This window comes from Lepidochelys kempii, chromosome 7 (assembly GCF_965140265.1).
Source record: "Lepidochelys kempii isolate rLepKem1 chromosome 7, rLepKem1.hap2, whole genome shotgun sequence".
NCBI classification, from domain to species: Eukaryota; Metazoa; Chordata; order Testudines; family Cheloniidae; genus Lepidochelys; species Lepidochelys kempii.
In genome coordinates this window covers 86577901-86595394 of record NC_133262.1, presented here as the reverse complement: position 1 = coordinate 86595394, position 17494 = coordinate 86577901, and the positions used below count along the sequence as shown (strand labels likewise).

The 17494-nt window shown below is 37.4% G+C and overlaps 1 protein-coding gene across 3 annotated transcripts in view; it reads right to left on the bottom strand.

Annotated features, from left to right (window-relative positions):
- IPMK (inositol polyphosphate multikinase) overlaps positions 1-17494 on the bottom strand; it is a 78815-nt gene that overhangs the window by 12844 nt on the left and 48477 nt on the right. For all 3 annotated transcript variants that reach the window (XM_073353675.1, XM_073353677.1, XM_073353678.1), the window contains one exon: positions 11782-11954. In XM_073353675.1, the coding sequence (XP_073209776.1) occupies positions 11782-11954 (173 nt within the window). The remainder of the gene's footprint in view (positions 1-11781; positions 11955-17494) is intronic.

Below are 17494 nucleotides of genomic sequence, written 5' to 3'. Positions count from 1 at the left end.
GTGTGTTCTGATATGTCCAGCCCTCTCCTGCAACGTACAGAGGAATAATAAGATCCATTTGCTCTTTTAAAGAGACAACACCCACCAGTTTGCCACATTAACTGGAGTTGACATTCACTCTTGTACAAATACAGTACTGTTGGTTCAGATTAACAGTAAAACAGGTTTATTAAAAAAAGAAGATAGGATTTAAGTGAGTTCAAGTAAAAGAGAAAGTCAGAAATTATTACCAGCAAATAATAGTGAAAACACGTATCTAAGTCTAAAATTTAATCTATCAAGTTTTGATTCACGACTTTGTTCAAGCTGGCCTCTCTCACCCAGTCTTCCAGCAGGATGGTGACTGGCACTCTCCTCAGTCAGAATCTCTTCCAGAGGCACTGGTGCCTTTGTCTTCTTAGGGGAAAGAGAACTTTGGGTTCTCTGCGCCATTCTTTTATAGTCCAGCAAACCTTTGAAATAGATTCTTCTGAAGGTTACCCCTCAAAGCAACATTTATTCAAGCAGTGAGGAAGACAACATGGAGTCTAATGGTGAAGAAGATGCCATGGTCTCTTTTCCCCATCGCGGCTGTTTTTTCTGGAACGTGAATTGTTCTGTTCCCTGTCATCTCCTCCCCCGGCTGTCTTGATGATCCTGTTTACCACTTATATATACACACTGGGGGTAAACACACATTCCTTTGTTTAGGATAGATGAGTTTAACAACTTTTGTGTAGGCAGGGCTGTCTGGTTTAGAACATGTGCTAAGGACATCATACAAGGGGGGGGGGGAGGAGTTCATAATTTTACATATATTTCACCATGATATTATTGAACAACAAGTTAATAGTTTTCAAGTGATACCTCACAATGCATATGTTGTACAAATATCATTACAACAGCATGTAGGGTGTGAATACAAGGGTACTTTGGATAACAGTTATGTAGATGGTCTAACTGGAGTTGGGTGCAAACTTTTTATTCCATGATGCCTATGACAGCCTGTTTTTGATACAACCATTTCCATGGGTTTTAAAGGACAAGGGAGTCACCACACAGTTACTGTCCAACACTAGTCAGAAAGTTACCTGGTAACTATTTAGAGTATTGATTTATACAGTATTCCTACAGTTCAAAAGAAAAGAACAGTCAGGTCCAGTGAATGGATATTTTAGCATTTTAATGTACCAGACTGTTACAGTTACTAATATATTTCTCAACCTTCCTGTACACTAATACAAATATGGTGAGGCTACCCAAGTTACAAATGGATTTAGCTGTAATTCCTCCACTATATCTTTTTTAAAAAACTACATTTAAAGAATGTCTAGTCGAAAGAAATATATATAAAATTAGAGTTAGGAATTTTGTTTCCAATATCTAAGGACAGTTAACCATAAAGATGGTACTCAATTCTATTCAAAAACAACTTTTCTGGATTCAATATAAATGACCTACTGGAGCGGTCTAAAAAAGTCTGACATCTCAAATACAACAGTTCCTTTTCTGATAATCAGTGGAGTTGAAACCCAGGATCTGATAGGAATACGCCTTACTCAATCATTACCTTGTGCCAAACAACAGTTAGTTGCATTGTTACAGCTGTATTCCTCTCTGTAACCAACTCCTTCTCCATACCCAGCACAATTAAAACAACCTGACTTCTTGTTCAACCATGTTTTCTTCCCACTCAGATGTTGTTAACAAGACTCCCTTCCCCAAATGTATTTGCCTCTGGACCAAACTGTTTCAACCCAGGTGTTGCAATCAACAGCACTAGTTCAGTTCTGTCAAATATATTAGCCAAGCCAAACTGTGACCTTCTTCATAATGCAAAAAGGGATTAGATAGGAAAGATCTCTATCCACCCTCCTCTTTTCAACTATATTTCACTGACTGCAAGGAGTATGCCCACCTGATTTCCATTCAACATCCCAGGGGAAGGTAAAAATCTAAAGGTCCCTGCCAAAATCCCCTAAAAGAAAATTCGTTTCTTCAAAGTTAGCTGCCATTTTTGCGCTATGCATATGACCAAGAATCACTGTAAGTATCTGATCCCACTAGACCCCAAACAAAGACCATGCATCTGGTTCTTTGTGGACAGATCTGTGAACCAATGAGGAGCCCCAAGTTAATGGGTTTCCACATGGGCAGACCCAGATGCACAACTGGGGCGCAGTACACCAGTCTCTTTTTAAACAGATGTTAGTAATGTGGATTCTACAAGAGAAGGAGGCAAAGAAATTCAGATAATGATTAACTTCCAAAGAAAACCCTCCCCATATGAACTTAACCAGGACTTTGTTCTTGTTTCCAGGCGTGTCAATGTGTTATCTTATTTGTTATCTTATTCCTTATGTGTGAGAGATCTTTTTTAAGTAGTTTTAGTTAATGTTACATATTTGATTTAATGTAAATCTCAAATTCAAAAGAAAAGGTGGATCCAATATTCTCCTTTTAAAATGTTTAATATATTAATAAAATGACTGGGTTGAAAATTTGCGACTCCAACTTCAGATATTAAGTTGTAAAACTGATTTGCAGAACTCAAGGCAAATATTACATTATATTAGTTATAGTAATCCAGTATTGATTTTCAGGGCAAGACAGTGAAATGTACAAACTGTTGAAAACCATAATCTATGGTTGATCTCCCCCCATCCTCTACAGACCTTCATCTAAGTATTTATCAAATAAAGTACTATTTTGGTTTCATAAATATCTAGATTAAATATTTTTCAGACTTCTTGAACATCTGTCAAAAATTAGTTTTATAAATGTGTAAATTAAGCTTCATTACTGATTCTGAAAACATTTAAAGGATGATCACTTATTATTCAGGAGTGCTTTTACATATAAATATATTTTATAAAATATAAATATATATTTTATTACAATTATACATACAGCTTTTGCTTACATAAAGGTGTCTTTGCTCTTACAGCAAGAATCTTAAATATTAGTAGCCTTCCTGCTCACAAGATTGGAAAAGCCAAGCAGAAAGGAGCGTGTGACATGATGAAACACAGCAAGCAAACGAATATTGAGACATATCTTCTTTTGATGCAAATCAATATAGTTCCATTATACCAGCAGAGGACCTGGGCCCCTAAGGTTTGACAAGCACTTCTTATTTTTTTTATTTGGGCGGGGGAGAGGCCGGGGGGATTAAGTATTTGAAAAACCTCTAGGAACTCTTTTTTATTCTCTCATTCTAATACCCTTAATCTCTAGTAATGGCTGGTACTGTATTGTTATTGACAAGGACTGCAAATTCACTTTGAAATGTTGACATATGTTTTATTTTTTTTTTGCACTGACACGATTAAGGTACAAAATCTCACTACTGCTGAAAGTCAGAAAGACACAAAGTGTACAGTTTGTTCTCTGGTTTATAAACAGTAGTTCTGGTTTATGTGCACACTGGTTTAAGAGAACAGCTCTGAGTAAGCATACAATTAATTAAGTGAAGACACAGTTTGAATATACAGTTTTAACTCATTCCTTGAGTAAGTAACAAAGAACGCTTCAGTACCAACTTATGGACTCAGAACGGAGTTCCGTGAACTAGTTCAGTGAAAAAGCAGAATATAATTGAGGATTCCTATGAAAAACGTTCCAAATTATGAAATATCTCAAAATGTTTTCTGTATGATCTGTAGTCCAAAACATTATTCCACAGAGTAGCTAAGCTTTCAAGAGCAGTTAAGATATTCATGCTGTACCATAACCTTTCAATAAGGGGGAAGGTGGGGGTGAGGTCTCTTTGCCTCATGCATTATTTTTTATATTATCGTAGCACATAGGAATTCCACTCAATGATCAAAGTCCTGTTGGACAGACAATGACAAAAGTCCCTGACCTAGAGAAACTAGAAGTACATATTTTTAACAGCCAGGACAATTAACCTTTGGGACTTTTAACAGGCAATGTAGTGGATTACCCAACACTCAGAACCTTTAATCAAGGAGAGATGCCTTTCTAAAAAAATCTCTTTTAGTTCAACCACAATTTATTGGACTGATTTTTTGGAATTACTGTATCAAATTCTGTGGCCTACATTCTGCCAGACATCAGACTAGACAAATGATCATAGTGGTCCTTCAGACCTTAAAATCTATGATTTACAATCTAGATGTTAGATAGGAAATTACAGGTGAGCAACACAGACAAATAGGGAGAAGATGGGAGGACAAGGGAACTAACTAAACAGTTTTGCAGAAAATCAAAATCTTGGCTTGTCGCTTGCCATAATCAATCATCTTGGATTTGACTTCCAGTAAGTTTCTCTGAGTTTTAGTCTCAGAAATTTATACTCATGAGTATGTAGGATAATGTGACCTGTTACGGTTTTCACCACATTAGTGTCAAAAGAGTATGAAAAGTGAGTGCAAGATTTTTCAACAGCTCCATTACTAGTCTCCCTTCATTGTCTCACAAATTTTGCTACAGTGTATTAGATACAATGAGGTCTACAATCACCTCTAGAGATAGCTTTCAACAATGAAAGAAATGGTTTCAGTTGAACTCAGTCAAGATAATTAACAACGATATCTGGGTCATGGAAACTTTCCATATGCTGGAAAGAAAAGCCATGAAAATAGCTCTAATGATATGTGCCTGCTTTACTCTGTCTGCTAACTGTATTAACTTCTATTAACAGAGGAGAGATTATACTTGTGAAGATTAATTTACTGCCCTATGCTTTAAAGACAATTTCATTAGCACTAAGGACTACATGTTTTGACTGCAATATTATGGATGAAAATTTAATTCCACTGAAGTCAAGAACTTCAAAGTTATGGATCCTAAAATCAAACACTTCCCCTGTCACAGGGTGACACTAGCTCTTTAAGAGGGAGCAAAGCCAGTGTACCTGGGACAGGTCCGCTAACACCAGCTGAACTTAGAAGGAGGAACCTGGGCTTAGAGTGAGGGAGACCCAGTGACTCGGAGCTAGGAAGCAGGACTGCCAGAGTCCCCTGGGAGGGGAGTCAGTGACAGCCTGAGAAGTAAAGGGGAAAATCCCTTGAGAGTTATAGCCCAGGGTGAGCTGAAGAACTATTTGTTTGTTTTGCTTAAGTTTGGGGCAAATAAACTGCCTAAAGGAGACTGTTGGTGTGTTAATGTGTCTTTGCAAGCTGTATGTGGCCTGCTTTGTTACACCTCCACTCTACCTGCATTTATGCAGTATTTTGTACTGTTGTATATGCTGTTAAAACCTATTTCTTATACCGCATATGTGGGTGGCAAGTTTTGTTTCCTACACCATATTTTACATTTCTAAACTTGGGTTAAATTCTCTTTGATTGAAAAACAACCAACTTTAAAGCAATTTCCTTTTTTAAAAACAAAAAACCCTAATCCCACGCTGAACTACACACAATTTTATCAATGTTCAACATGAGACTATAACTATCTGGAGTACATTCGTTAGATTCACTGAAGTGAATACACATTCAAAATCTATTCTTCACATATCTCAGACATTAACATGTGTGCACATTTAGTGGAATGCCTGTTCATTGAAATAAAATGCACCTGTGTTTAGTATATTGAAAACACTGCCAGAAATATTCTGATAGAACAATAGGTTTATTTTACATAGCACTTGCTTCCTTTCACAAGCATGTTTTAGGACAAACCTTATTAAAACAGAGCGATTGTCTCATGGACTCTCTCCACCCAGCCTCCAATTCATAACAACCCTGTATCAACTCAAGCAATATCTTAGATGGAAAGATAATAGGTAAATATTTTATGTATTTTTACCTGCCCTAAGTGCTATTGTAAGTGGTTTGTGCTTTTTGAGGGCAGTCTGATCTCTCACAGGCTACCAGCAAGTGAACTGCAGATTATACTTTGGGAACCTGTGCTATATAACATGCTCTAAGGCAGGGGTTCCCAAACTTTTTTCCCCTGAGGCCCAGCTGTGCATTTGCAATAGGCACTGCAGCGCACTATTAACACTTCTTGATGAAATTAATTACATACATATAAACTGTAAATAAATGTATGTTTCCTTTTCATTTTAATGTAAACAATTGTAATGATAGAAATCCCTAGCAATACAGTACAGACCCGTTTACGCGCACATGTCAGAAGTCAGGCCATCACGACCACGTGTTAACAGATCCCGGGGTTAAGAGGGCCATGCTGAAAAAAGTGTCTATGATTCACTTAGAAAAAAAACGCCGTTATTTTCTGCTCTTTCTGGCTTGCATTTTTTTCTTTCTTTCTTTCTTATGAAGTCTGTCACTCGCCACAAATGAATGATTTTGATATTTTCCGCATTTTGCTCCTCCATAAATCTTACAGTAGTTTCTCCAGCACTAAGGCCTTCTGTAAGCGAAATTTTGACTTTTTCAACGACATCCTCACCATCACTTTTGCAGTCCGACATAGCCTTGCAGACCGTTAATATTTGTTCCTTGGACAGAAATTCTGAAGCTGGGCAATCTTCATCCATCTCCAGCCACTCTGTAATGATTTCTGGCGATGTATCCAAACTAAAATCTTTTATCATTTGAAAGAGAAGTTTACCTTTATCGTGCGTTTGTAGGATGTCTTCTTTCGAAAATCCTTCAAAGTCTGGCCACTGCTGGAGTTTTCTGAATCTGAGCAGTCTCTGGCAGAGAAGGCATCACCGAGAGCCAGCAGTTTTCAATGGACTTTTGTTTTACTCCGTCCCAAGCTTTTTTAACTAAATAAATAATTTCCTTCATGTTTAACTGTTTCAGGAATTTGGAAATGCCTGAAGACGTGCATGACACAATTGCCGAAATCAGCTCCCGTCGATAATTGTTTTTAAAATTCTGAATAATGTCCTGGTCTAAAGGTTGAATTTTTGATGTGGTGTTGAATGGTAGCACTAGAATTTTTCGATTGCTTGATACCAGTGGTTCAGCTGAAGGATGGGCTGAACAATTGTCAAGTAGCAAAAGTGCTTTGGCTTAGAGTTTCTTTGACAGCAGATGCTTACGAACAGCTGGAATAAATCTGTTGTGGAACCAGTCATCGAAAATGTGTCTCGTCATCCAAGCATTTTTGCGGTTAACGTATATTACTGGCAGTTTGGCTCTACTGAGGTGATTGTTGGCTCGCAATGATTCATCCCCCCTTAAATATCCAAATTTTGTTGCTTGGGCTTGAAGAATTGGCCCACTTGGCGGCATTCCTTTCAGCCTTTCCTGAGCAAACCAAGTGCACATGGCTTTGTCTATTGTGGGTTTTGCTGAATACCGCACACGTTTTCGCTTACGCCCCGCAGCAGAATCGATATTTTGTACAAAGCCATTCAGTTTAGATTCAGTTTTTAGCCGTCCTCGGAAAGTAGATTCAGCAATGCCAATATCTTTTGAAACTTTGGCCTGGGTTTCTCCGCTATTTACACAATCTATTGCAGCTATCTTTTCTTCTACAGTGTAGGAACACTACGCTTGCCCTCTGCCATTGTATTCGGCCTACAGTTAAAATTTTCTAATGTAGTGTATTTATTACTATATAACTGCTATATATTATATATCTCTCTAGCGTGACAATGACTAAGCGTGCGTGATATGGCTTTACCAATATCGGTAAAGACATACAACAACAACAAAAATCTACATCCACACTTCCTGTCGATTTCTATGTCAGTGAGTTAGTGAGCAAATCTGTAGCATAGCAAGTTCCTGTACTGCATGTTGATGAGTCTCATGTGTTAAATAGGTAGCACTGGGAGGCATGGCGCTACCGCGCGTTAAGCGGATTCACGAGTAAACAGGTCTGTACTGTATGCTCTAAAAGAAAAGCTTCAAGATCTTTGAAACCAAACAGTTTTAGTAAAACTACAGTTGGGAAAAAAAAATTTTGATAGCAAAACATCGTGTTCAACAGGGAAAAAACAAACACTGTATAAATGTATAAAACTGAATAAGCAACACAACGTTAACAAAATTGTTTAAAAATACATGGTGTTATTTTTTGATTTTAAAACAAAATAGTTGTCCAACTTGGAACACTATATTGTGTTTCAATTTTTTTTAGTGTAAAATCTGAATTTCTGTGCTGTGGAAGTAAAGACCCAACTCTACTCTCTACTAATAAAAAAGAATAAAATATTGTAACTAAAAATACAAAGTAAGTTAACACAACACAGTGAGGCAATGGGTACTCATCCGATCCACTAAAGGAGAATCGGAACTTCAAGTATTTGTACTCCTTTTCTTACCACTTCATTCATTCATTCAGCTGGCTCATTTCATGCAGCTGTAGATGGTCCAGGACTTTCGTTATCTTCTCCAACAGTGCACTCTTCTCATTTTAAAAAATTAGTAAATCCATGTCAGACTGAAATACTGTTTGCCATTTTGTAGTTTAGGGTAAAAAGCATTAGAGATGTGGGAATTATCTTCAAAACAATTGTTATACACCCAGGAATTTTAGCATTAAGGTTAAACTTTAATGAAGCACGAACAAGTTAAAGGTATGAAAAGATTCAGTTACGATACTTAAGCAACTTGAAAGCCTTCAAAAGCCCTTCAGTTTTTCATGCTTGCTGGTGAAGGACTTTGGACCCTTTGGCTTTTGATGCTGCTTAAGCAGACAGCTCTGGGCAGATGGTACAGGGCTGCTTTGAGTCCAGTCCTCCACATGAAACCCACCTTGCAAAGCACAGCCTCTCCTTGCTCTCCCTTGACAGAGGGACCTGAAGAGAGATACACAGGCTCAAGAGAACAAAGCAGCTACTATCTCCATTGCCTTCCGCAGCGAGCCCTGCACAAGCTCCCCATACAAGAGGTCTCAGGTTTAAGGCAGGTCCTCAAGCTCTCTTGCTCTCTCTCTCTAGACTTCTTGGTGGAACCCTGATACCTGTAGCCAAGAAGCAGCGTAGGCCTCCATCCCAGATGAAGCAGCTCTTGCCACCATCTCACCAATATCAAAAGTCACTTTTACCTGCTGCCAGGTCAGGTCTACATCTTCATGGACTAACTATGTAAGCTTCTGGTGTTTCATGTGGGTAAGAAAATCAGCCCTTTTCAAATTAACCCCAGCACATTGTCTCAGAATTCTGAGGCACAATACTAGGAATGCAGATGGTCTTTGTTCTAACCATGGCTCCTGGGAGGACACTTTGTGCACAAATTAAATGCATTCACTTCTGAACTTGTGATTAAATTCAACTAAACGTTAAGCCAAAAAATGAAAAAAAAAAATCTACATTTGCTGCCCCCATTCAATTAAATACCTATATTATATATAAATAAATAAAACCCCATTGTCTATTTACATACTGTGCCTTTATTAAGATGCCAGAAAAAACATTTATCTTAATTTTCATTTTTACATTCTATACCAGCGCAGTATTAGCTGAGGCAGCAGAAATCTCAGACCAAATATTATTTTTCCCCAACAGATCTCAGAAAAACTATTCCAAAGATCTCTCTTTTAAAACAGTAATGGGACATCACTCAACAAGATAAAGTAGAACCTCACTAATTAGCAAGTACCAGAGTGTAAAGAAAAACAATGAGAAAACAAAACGAAGGACACATGAGTAACACTCTTTATCTACTATAAATACAGACAGAAAATGACTACCAAATTGAAGTGTGTAGGAAATTCATAACAAAATTAAGTCTTTCTGAAAAGGATAATCTTGTTAACAGGCTTCTACAAAACATGTTAATCCATGTACAAAATTACTGTTTACAGAAGATTAGAGATGATCTAAGTAGTCCATGAGATAGTTCTTCAAATGAAAAGGAGCTCCCTATTGCCCTCTAGGCCATAAAGCTTAATTTTTAATGCACTCAAACATCACGATCTGGTTTATAGATTTGAGAGCAAAATCTTTATGTGCTTAATGATCCGGCATAAGCAGCTTAACACTTCAGTATAAAGGGAAGTTATGCAAGATTGTTACAAATACATTTTCCAGGGTTAGTAATAATACAAGTAAAAAGTCTTGTTTTAGACCTGGAGTAAGACGGACAAGGACAAGAAAAAAGATGCAATAGTTCAGCTCAGATGTTCTAAAGGTCCGTAATCTTCTCTGCCTGCCCCTTTCAGGTCTCATATGTGCATTACCTGGAATGTCTATTTAGATACAAGCGTACAAATGCTTGAGAAGGTGACGTTTGAAAAGTGTGCTTCTGAGGGAGAACACACTCAGTGCAACGCTCAAGAAACTAGTCAAATTTTTTGTATTTGCATTTTACCTGTTCTCCTTTAGACACGTTGTTTCCCTCAGCCTATTAAAGCATAAGCATATGCACACACAAGAAACTAACTAAATCAAGATTTCAGATTAGGAGACTGTATAGCTCATGACTAGGTTATCGAAGAACAAGTCTCAAAGTGCTTCTCGGTCCCCAACATAATTAATGAGGAAGCTGCAGCATGGTCTATGTTTTTTTTTTCCCCCCCGGGAGTAATTCTTTGATTTTACACCAAGTGTCAGTTCACTGAAACGTAAAATCCTGTCCGACTCAAGCGAAATCTAGATCAACACCAAAAGATGACCACGCAGAAAGACTGAAGCATCTAGCTGTTCAAAATGACCCCATACTGGCAAAAACAAGCAAAAATATTCATAAGCAAAATCCCTGTCAATTATTTTACTTTATGAAACTCTGTCACCGCTCAATAATTAGTGCAAAAGTGGTTGGAAAGTGCATTAGCAATATAAAGAAATATTATTTCTAGAAACAGAAAAAAAAAAGACATCATGGAAGAGGTGGGGAAAAGAAATTTTGTATTTGAAACAATCATGAAGATTATGCTGGACAGGCTGAATGCAAGAAAAGGTCAATCATGATGTTGTTGAGCACTGCCTTTACTGGAGAAATGAACATGTGTCTCTTCGCATTATGTTGGTCAATATCTTCATGAACTGAAGTCCAATGATGCCAAAAAACCTTAACTTTGTGCACTGTTAGTTGTAAACACTGAAGTCAGAAAGTAGCATAACTATAAACAAAAAACTTTAAAAAAAAACAGAATAGGACTGTAAATGTATGTGTGCCTCTGTCTCCACATACCACAAATTTCTTTGAAACTTCAACATCAAATTTCTTTTAATCTCAAAAAATATATATATAACATCTATTTCTATTTAATATCTTAGGCTCTGATCCTTGCAAACGTTTAGGTATGTGCTTAACTGTACACGAGTAGACCCCATCCCAACATTAATTGGACTACTCACATAAGCAGAGTTAAGCAAATGTAGGTATTTGCAGGACTGGAGCCCTTGTCTTGAAAGCAAAGCCAAAAGCTGCCTTAGTATGTATACTGCTGACAAGATGTCCCATAACATCATTCTATTTGTAAATATTTTTACTATACCAAATAATACAAACACATTAAAATGTGGGCTTATTATTATACAAAGTAACTAATATATTCTTTATAATTTTTTTTAAAAAAGGAAAATTTGCTTTGATAATCCCCTACATTTATATGATGACAAGTGAAAATAAATCTTTGGGGCAAAACTAAATTCAGTTTTAAAAAGACCCAATTTCTAACTTGACACATTTCTGTATTATATGTATTTATATGTTCAATTTATGGTTAGAATCTTGGAAGGGACGTTGCACAGTTAAACACTTTTTTTTAAAACATGAGCTGTGTTTTTAAATATATTTTACGTGACATATCAATATTTGTGAATTTACTCACATAACATTTTAATGACGTAGGAGGGACAGAAGTGTGTTATTTACTAGAAAACTATTGATTAAATCTTGTTAACTCTTGGCAATAGACCAGGGCATAAACTGAATTTGAATACAACAAAAGATTAGGTCTTACCCTCATGCCTAGCACCAAGAACCCAATTTCTTCCATTAGTGGGTACTTGCTGACCTGTTGTTGAATCTTCTCAGCTGAAGCATATGGATCATAACTTTTCTGGCCTATTTTCACATCCATTATACACGGCTTATCAAACTTACGGGTCACATCTTCCAGTTTTAGGTATAGATCTGTTAAAAAGACAACTCGGTTAACAATAGGATAACACAAAGCTCTTTATTATAGAAGTTATGCCTGAATCAGTGTGGGAAAAAAACAAAGCACACTTTAGATGTTAAGTTTAGGTGTTAGAATAGGAAGGACAAATCTGTACCAGTGAATATAAAACAAAACAAAAAACAAAAACCACTAGCATGATACACTACAAATTCTGTTGCAATTAAGTTGCAAAAGATAGCCACAAATCTTCCTGCCTCAGGAAAACATACTAATTACAACAGTCTATCCGGTACTGAATCAGATTCCAATTTATTGCTGAAAAGGAATTCAGGAGTTTGATTCACAGTAAGTCTTTAATAAAAATTTAAAATAAGTACCAATGATCAAATTAAGTATTATTTTTAAACATGAGACAAGTGGAATTAAAATCAATGGAAACTGTGGTTTTAAGAGGAAAAGGCATAGCTCATATCCTTACCATAGCACGGTAAAAATTGTCCACCCACTTCTCTCATCAGTTTGACCATTCTAGTTCAAGACAGACATTTCCATCTGTACTTAGCAACAAAGCATTTTGGCCCAGTGTGTGCAATAAAATCTTTAACTGAAACAGAACAGAAACTTCCAAACTGTTTACAACTGCATAAATCTTTTGGACAGAAACACATTCAAGATGTTATATCAAGTCTGTACGTCTATCCAACCAGAAATGCTCTCTGTGGGCATTTTCAGACATGCTTATGTGTGATCCTATCTCCACTTTTCACATGGATCAGATACAATATTGCAGGTTAGAAAGCCTTTAGGGTCAGCTTGAGTATGGAGCAGTGTGTTTGCTATGTCACCCCAGGAGTGTGGAGAAGGAAATGCAACTCAAACCTAATTGCCTTCTATGACGAGATAACTGGCTCTGTGGATGAGGGGAAAGCAGTGGACGTGTTATTCCTTGACTTTAGCAAAGCTTTTGATACCATCTCCCACAGTATTCTTGCTAGCAAGTTAAAGAAGTATGGGCTGGATGAATGGACTGTAAGGTGGATAGAAAGCTGGCTAGATCATCGGGCTCAACAGGTAGTGAACAATGGCTCCATGTCTAGTTGGCAGCCGGCATCATGAGGAGTGCCCCAAGGGTCGGTCCTGGGGCTGGTTTTGTTCAATATCTTCATTAATGGTCTGGAGAATGGAGCGGATTGCACCCTCAGCAAGTTTGCAGATGATACTACACTGGGAGGAGTGGTAGATACGCTGGAGGGTAGGGATAGGATACAGACGGACCTAGACAAATTACAGGATTGGACAATAAGAAATCATCTGAGGTGGTTCAACAAGGACAAGTGCAGAGTCCTGCACTTAGGATGGAAGAATCCCATGCACTGCTACAGACTAGGGACCGAGTGGCTAGGCAGCAGTTTTGTAGAAAAGGACCTATTAGCAGTTGCACTCTTTTTGTATAACTTTATTAGGTGTTGCTTATGCTCCCTGTGGATAACTTGTTTTCCATTAACAATTATGAATTATTCAGCATATCTACTGCTGAAACTAAAACACTTTAGGGTCACATTTAGCCCCCTATGGATAAATGCAAGCATATTCTTTTCTCCCAGAGGTCATCAGATTTGTATGCTCTCTCATATGCTGGACACTAATCCCCTATTTAGCCAATTTTAAATTTATAAGCCATACATGACCATGAGGGGAAAAAAATTTCCCACCTTTAGAGACCATCATTTCATTCATTTTACATGACCCCTTTCCAAGCAGCCATGCCAAAACGCATAAGAGTTTCAAAAATACAAGGGTTTGATTAAAGATTTCCTTTTCAAAAAGAAGAATTTTGTAAGCCCTAATAATTCTTCTGCATCAAGTTCAAATTTCTCACCATCTCCTTCAAGATCCTACACAACTTTGTGCCATCTACATTTCTGCTCTCATTTAGCCTCTTGCCATTTTACTCTCATTCCTCCCTTTTTCTTGATCTTTCTCCTCTTTTCCACACCAGTCCAAACAACCTTCTCGTCTTCCTTCAACTCTCATCTTGAAACACACTTATACAGCAAAGTCTTTCAATAATATCATCTTCTAGACATCTCCACTACTTTGAGCATATGCTTTCATCTGTGTATCACAGCAGAGACCTCTCCGGTAGCAACTGTTGGAACTGAAGCAGGGACTACATGTTGTGTAGGGACAGGTTTGAGCCCCACTATCTGCACTCAGTGAATTAAAGGAGAAACGTCCTGTTACAGTTCCAGGATGAACTTTACCTTTGGCCTCTCTTTCACTTCCTCTGTGGGGCACTTCCATCAAGTGACAGGCCTATACCAGCACTTCTCTCGGGGTGGAATCCTGAAATTCACCCCACTTTTGACTGGATCAGCAAGTTACAGCATCCTCCCATGTACCAATCTTATTACCTCAACAGGTACAAATGAGAAGCCTGCTTTAGGCTTCTCTCCAGGAACTGTGAACCAGCTGGTAAGCACAGTGACAGGAAACAGCTTGTTCAAAACCTAGTATGATTTATTTATCCATAGGAACATCACAGGCAGAGATAAGAGGGTTAAAATAACAATAGCCCAAATGCATATTGTCTTCTCTAAACCAAGTCTTTCCTTGCCAGCTATTAAGTAAGTCCCACTTGACGCAGATACACACAGCAACTAGGGCTGAACAAGACAGGCGGCACCCATGCAACTTCTGCCTCTATGACAGTAGGAATCTCTCTCCAGTCACAGGCTCTCTTTTACCCATTTCAAAGTTCCTTTATTAAGAAGTTCCCACACAAAGTGCTCCTGAGGTTTTGAGCAGGGCTCCTGTACAAGGACAAACTGGTTTATGCGTTTCTCCAGAGGAGAAATCCTCCAATCACCTCCATATGAGAAGCAGGCAACTGCATTACAGTCATTGCCAGGGTCCTGGATACCTGAGGAGAGCTCCAGCTGGAATTAACCCTTAGTGTTCCAGAGAGCTAACCACACAACAACCAGCAAGCCCCCACCCCCCCCCACACACACGTCTGTATTTACCTCACATTCACAAAATTAACAGATAATTCCAATGTTCTTCACACATCCATTTCTAACAACCATGGCCTTCAGTAAACTATTCACAAATCTCACACTTAACACTTCTCCCTCCTAAAAGTTTTGCTTTTTTCAAATATAACCTATTTGACAATTGCATTACTTTGTATTGAGTGTTTAATTGGGCCTAGAGAAATATGAAAATATATAAAAACCCCAAAGCATAAAGTAAGCTATAGAAAAGCTACAGAAAACTTCCACAGTTGAAATCAGTTAAGAGTAAAGAGAAGATGAAAGTCTTGATTTGATAAGTTATAGACACAATGAAAACAGAGCTATTGTCAGGAAAATGGGAACCAGTAATAATACCTAATTCTTAACTTCCTGATCAGAAGTCTCTTTCCTCCAGATCTTTCAGTTACATGAACAGTACTTATAAGTACTGGGGAATAGGTCTTATTTAGTATTCTATATTTTCATACCATGGTATAACTGTGAGTAGAACACTTTATCTCCAAAGTACATGTGTATCAATTTGAAACTTACTTAACCTCGAGACCTATAAAGGGGACTTAAAATATTGTCAGGATAATAATGAACGCTTTTTGAAGTGCAGTTGTGCTCAAGAAAATGTATCAAAAGTGCATTCTCACTCAAGAGATCTGATCTCTTTGTGCATAGACTTTCATAAACCTGATTCACTGATAGCTTTTATTACTTTTAATTTCTATTAGCACTACAAAATCAGCCCTGCTAGAGGAGAGCAAGCTGGTTAAATTCTAGCTTATTCATTAAGAGGAATTGTTAACTACATTCCAACTGCTGAACTTTTACTACTAGCAAAAGTTGCTGCTAACTAAAATGTAGACAAGCTGCATTATTTCTCAAATAATCTAAAGACAATGGGGCACAGCACCAGAACATGAAAGAAAATAAAAAGTGGCTTAAAACTTTGAAAGTGACACAAACATTCAGGAAAAAATGCATTTAATAGTTGTTTGTCTAATGAGGAGGAAAAAAACCCAGAAACTGTCTTAGAAAGCTGTGCAGAGTCTTTCCATTAACTTCAGTCAGCTTTGGACAAAGCTCTTACTGACTTCCAGAACAGACTCAAGCAACCGTGTCATTAGGATTAAGCTCACAAGATGCCAGTTTAAACACACAGCAGTTCATCTGACTTAGTGTCTTATGTTTTTATGTTTATCCAGGCACTCTATAACCTGTTTATTGTCCTTGATTTCTTTTCGTGTTTATTCAGTAATATACATGACTTGTTGATTGCAACAAACCAAGTACTTTTTTTCTTTTATTAATACCACGTTCACAAAAGGGAGGCCTCTGAAAGACATTAGCTCTGTGCCTCCAATCTCACTAATTTGGCCCTGGTCATTTCTATACTCCCCCTTGCATGCTGAATTGTTCTTGAAACCTGTATCCTTACTACTTGGTAGCTCAGACTTTCCAGATTTAGCTCATGTTGCTCTTGTCCAGCAAAACTCTCCTATTGCCAAAAATCAGGCTTTTTATGCTTTTACTGGTACTGCAATCCAAGCTTAAATCCTCTCTCCATGTTATACTCTCACAAAATTTGATGCTCATCTGTTTATATGTGTTTTCTTTCTGAAATGTTTAATTTTTATCTGTATCCTCTTCAATACCTTAATATGTCAGACCTTTACAATATATCTTCTCATATGGTCCCCATAACCATAGCATCTGAGCACCTCACAACCTTCAGTGTACATGAATATCATCATATCTCACAGCACATCACAGCATATCTCTTTCTCCTTGGGGAAACGAGGAAGCGAGGCATAGAGACAAAGTGACTTCCCCAAGGTCATATAGCAAGTCTGTACCAGAGCAGAGAACTAAACCTAGGTCTCAAGGCCCACATTAGTGCCCTAGCCACTGGATCATCCTTCCTGTCCTACTTAAAAAAAAAAAAAAAAAAAAAGCTATGCATATTTTTGAATAGTTTAGAAAGCAAATTTTCAAAACGACAAAGCAAACCATAGCATGTATTGCGTATTTAAAACACAAATTTTCTAAAAAATGTTGTGTAAATCAGTTACTCCCAAATGTTTCTTCAAAATATACATACAGACGTACACAAAAAGAGAATATATATTAAAAATATCTATAGCTCAAATCTATATCTAAACAAATATAAAAAGAAAACATGAAGGGACTTTGATACCTTAAATCAAAAACCCATGTGGAGAAGGAGATTTCTAAATGTTTAGACTTGCATAATTTTTGTACATGTGCACTGATATTATGAAGGATACATTTCTATAATAAAAGTTAATTCCTTTAGATATTTTTAAGAGGTATACAAACTGAATACATTGTTTTCAGCTGGTGCTTTTAGCAAGATTCGCCCACAGATGCATTAGTATGAACTTGCTTACGCATTCAGTCGTTGCTGGAAGAAGTAGTGGAAAAATTAGTTGAGGCATCTGATTTGTTTTTCATAACTTACAAAGACATATTTTGAAATAAATGAATGAAGCAGGAGGGAACCT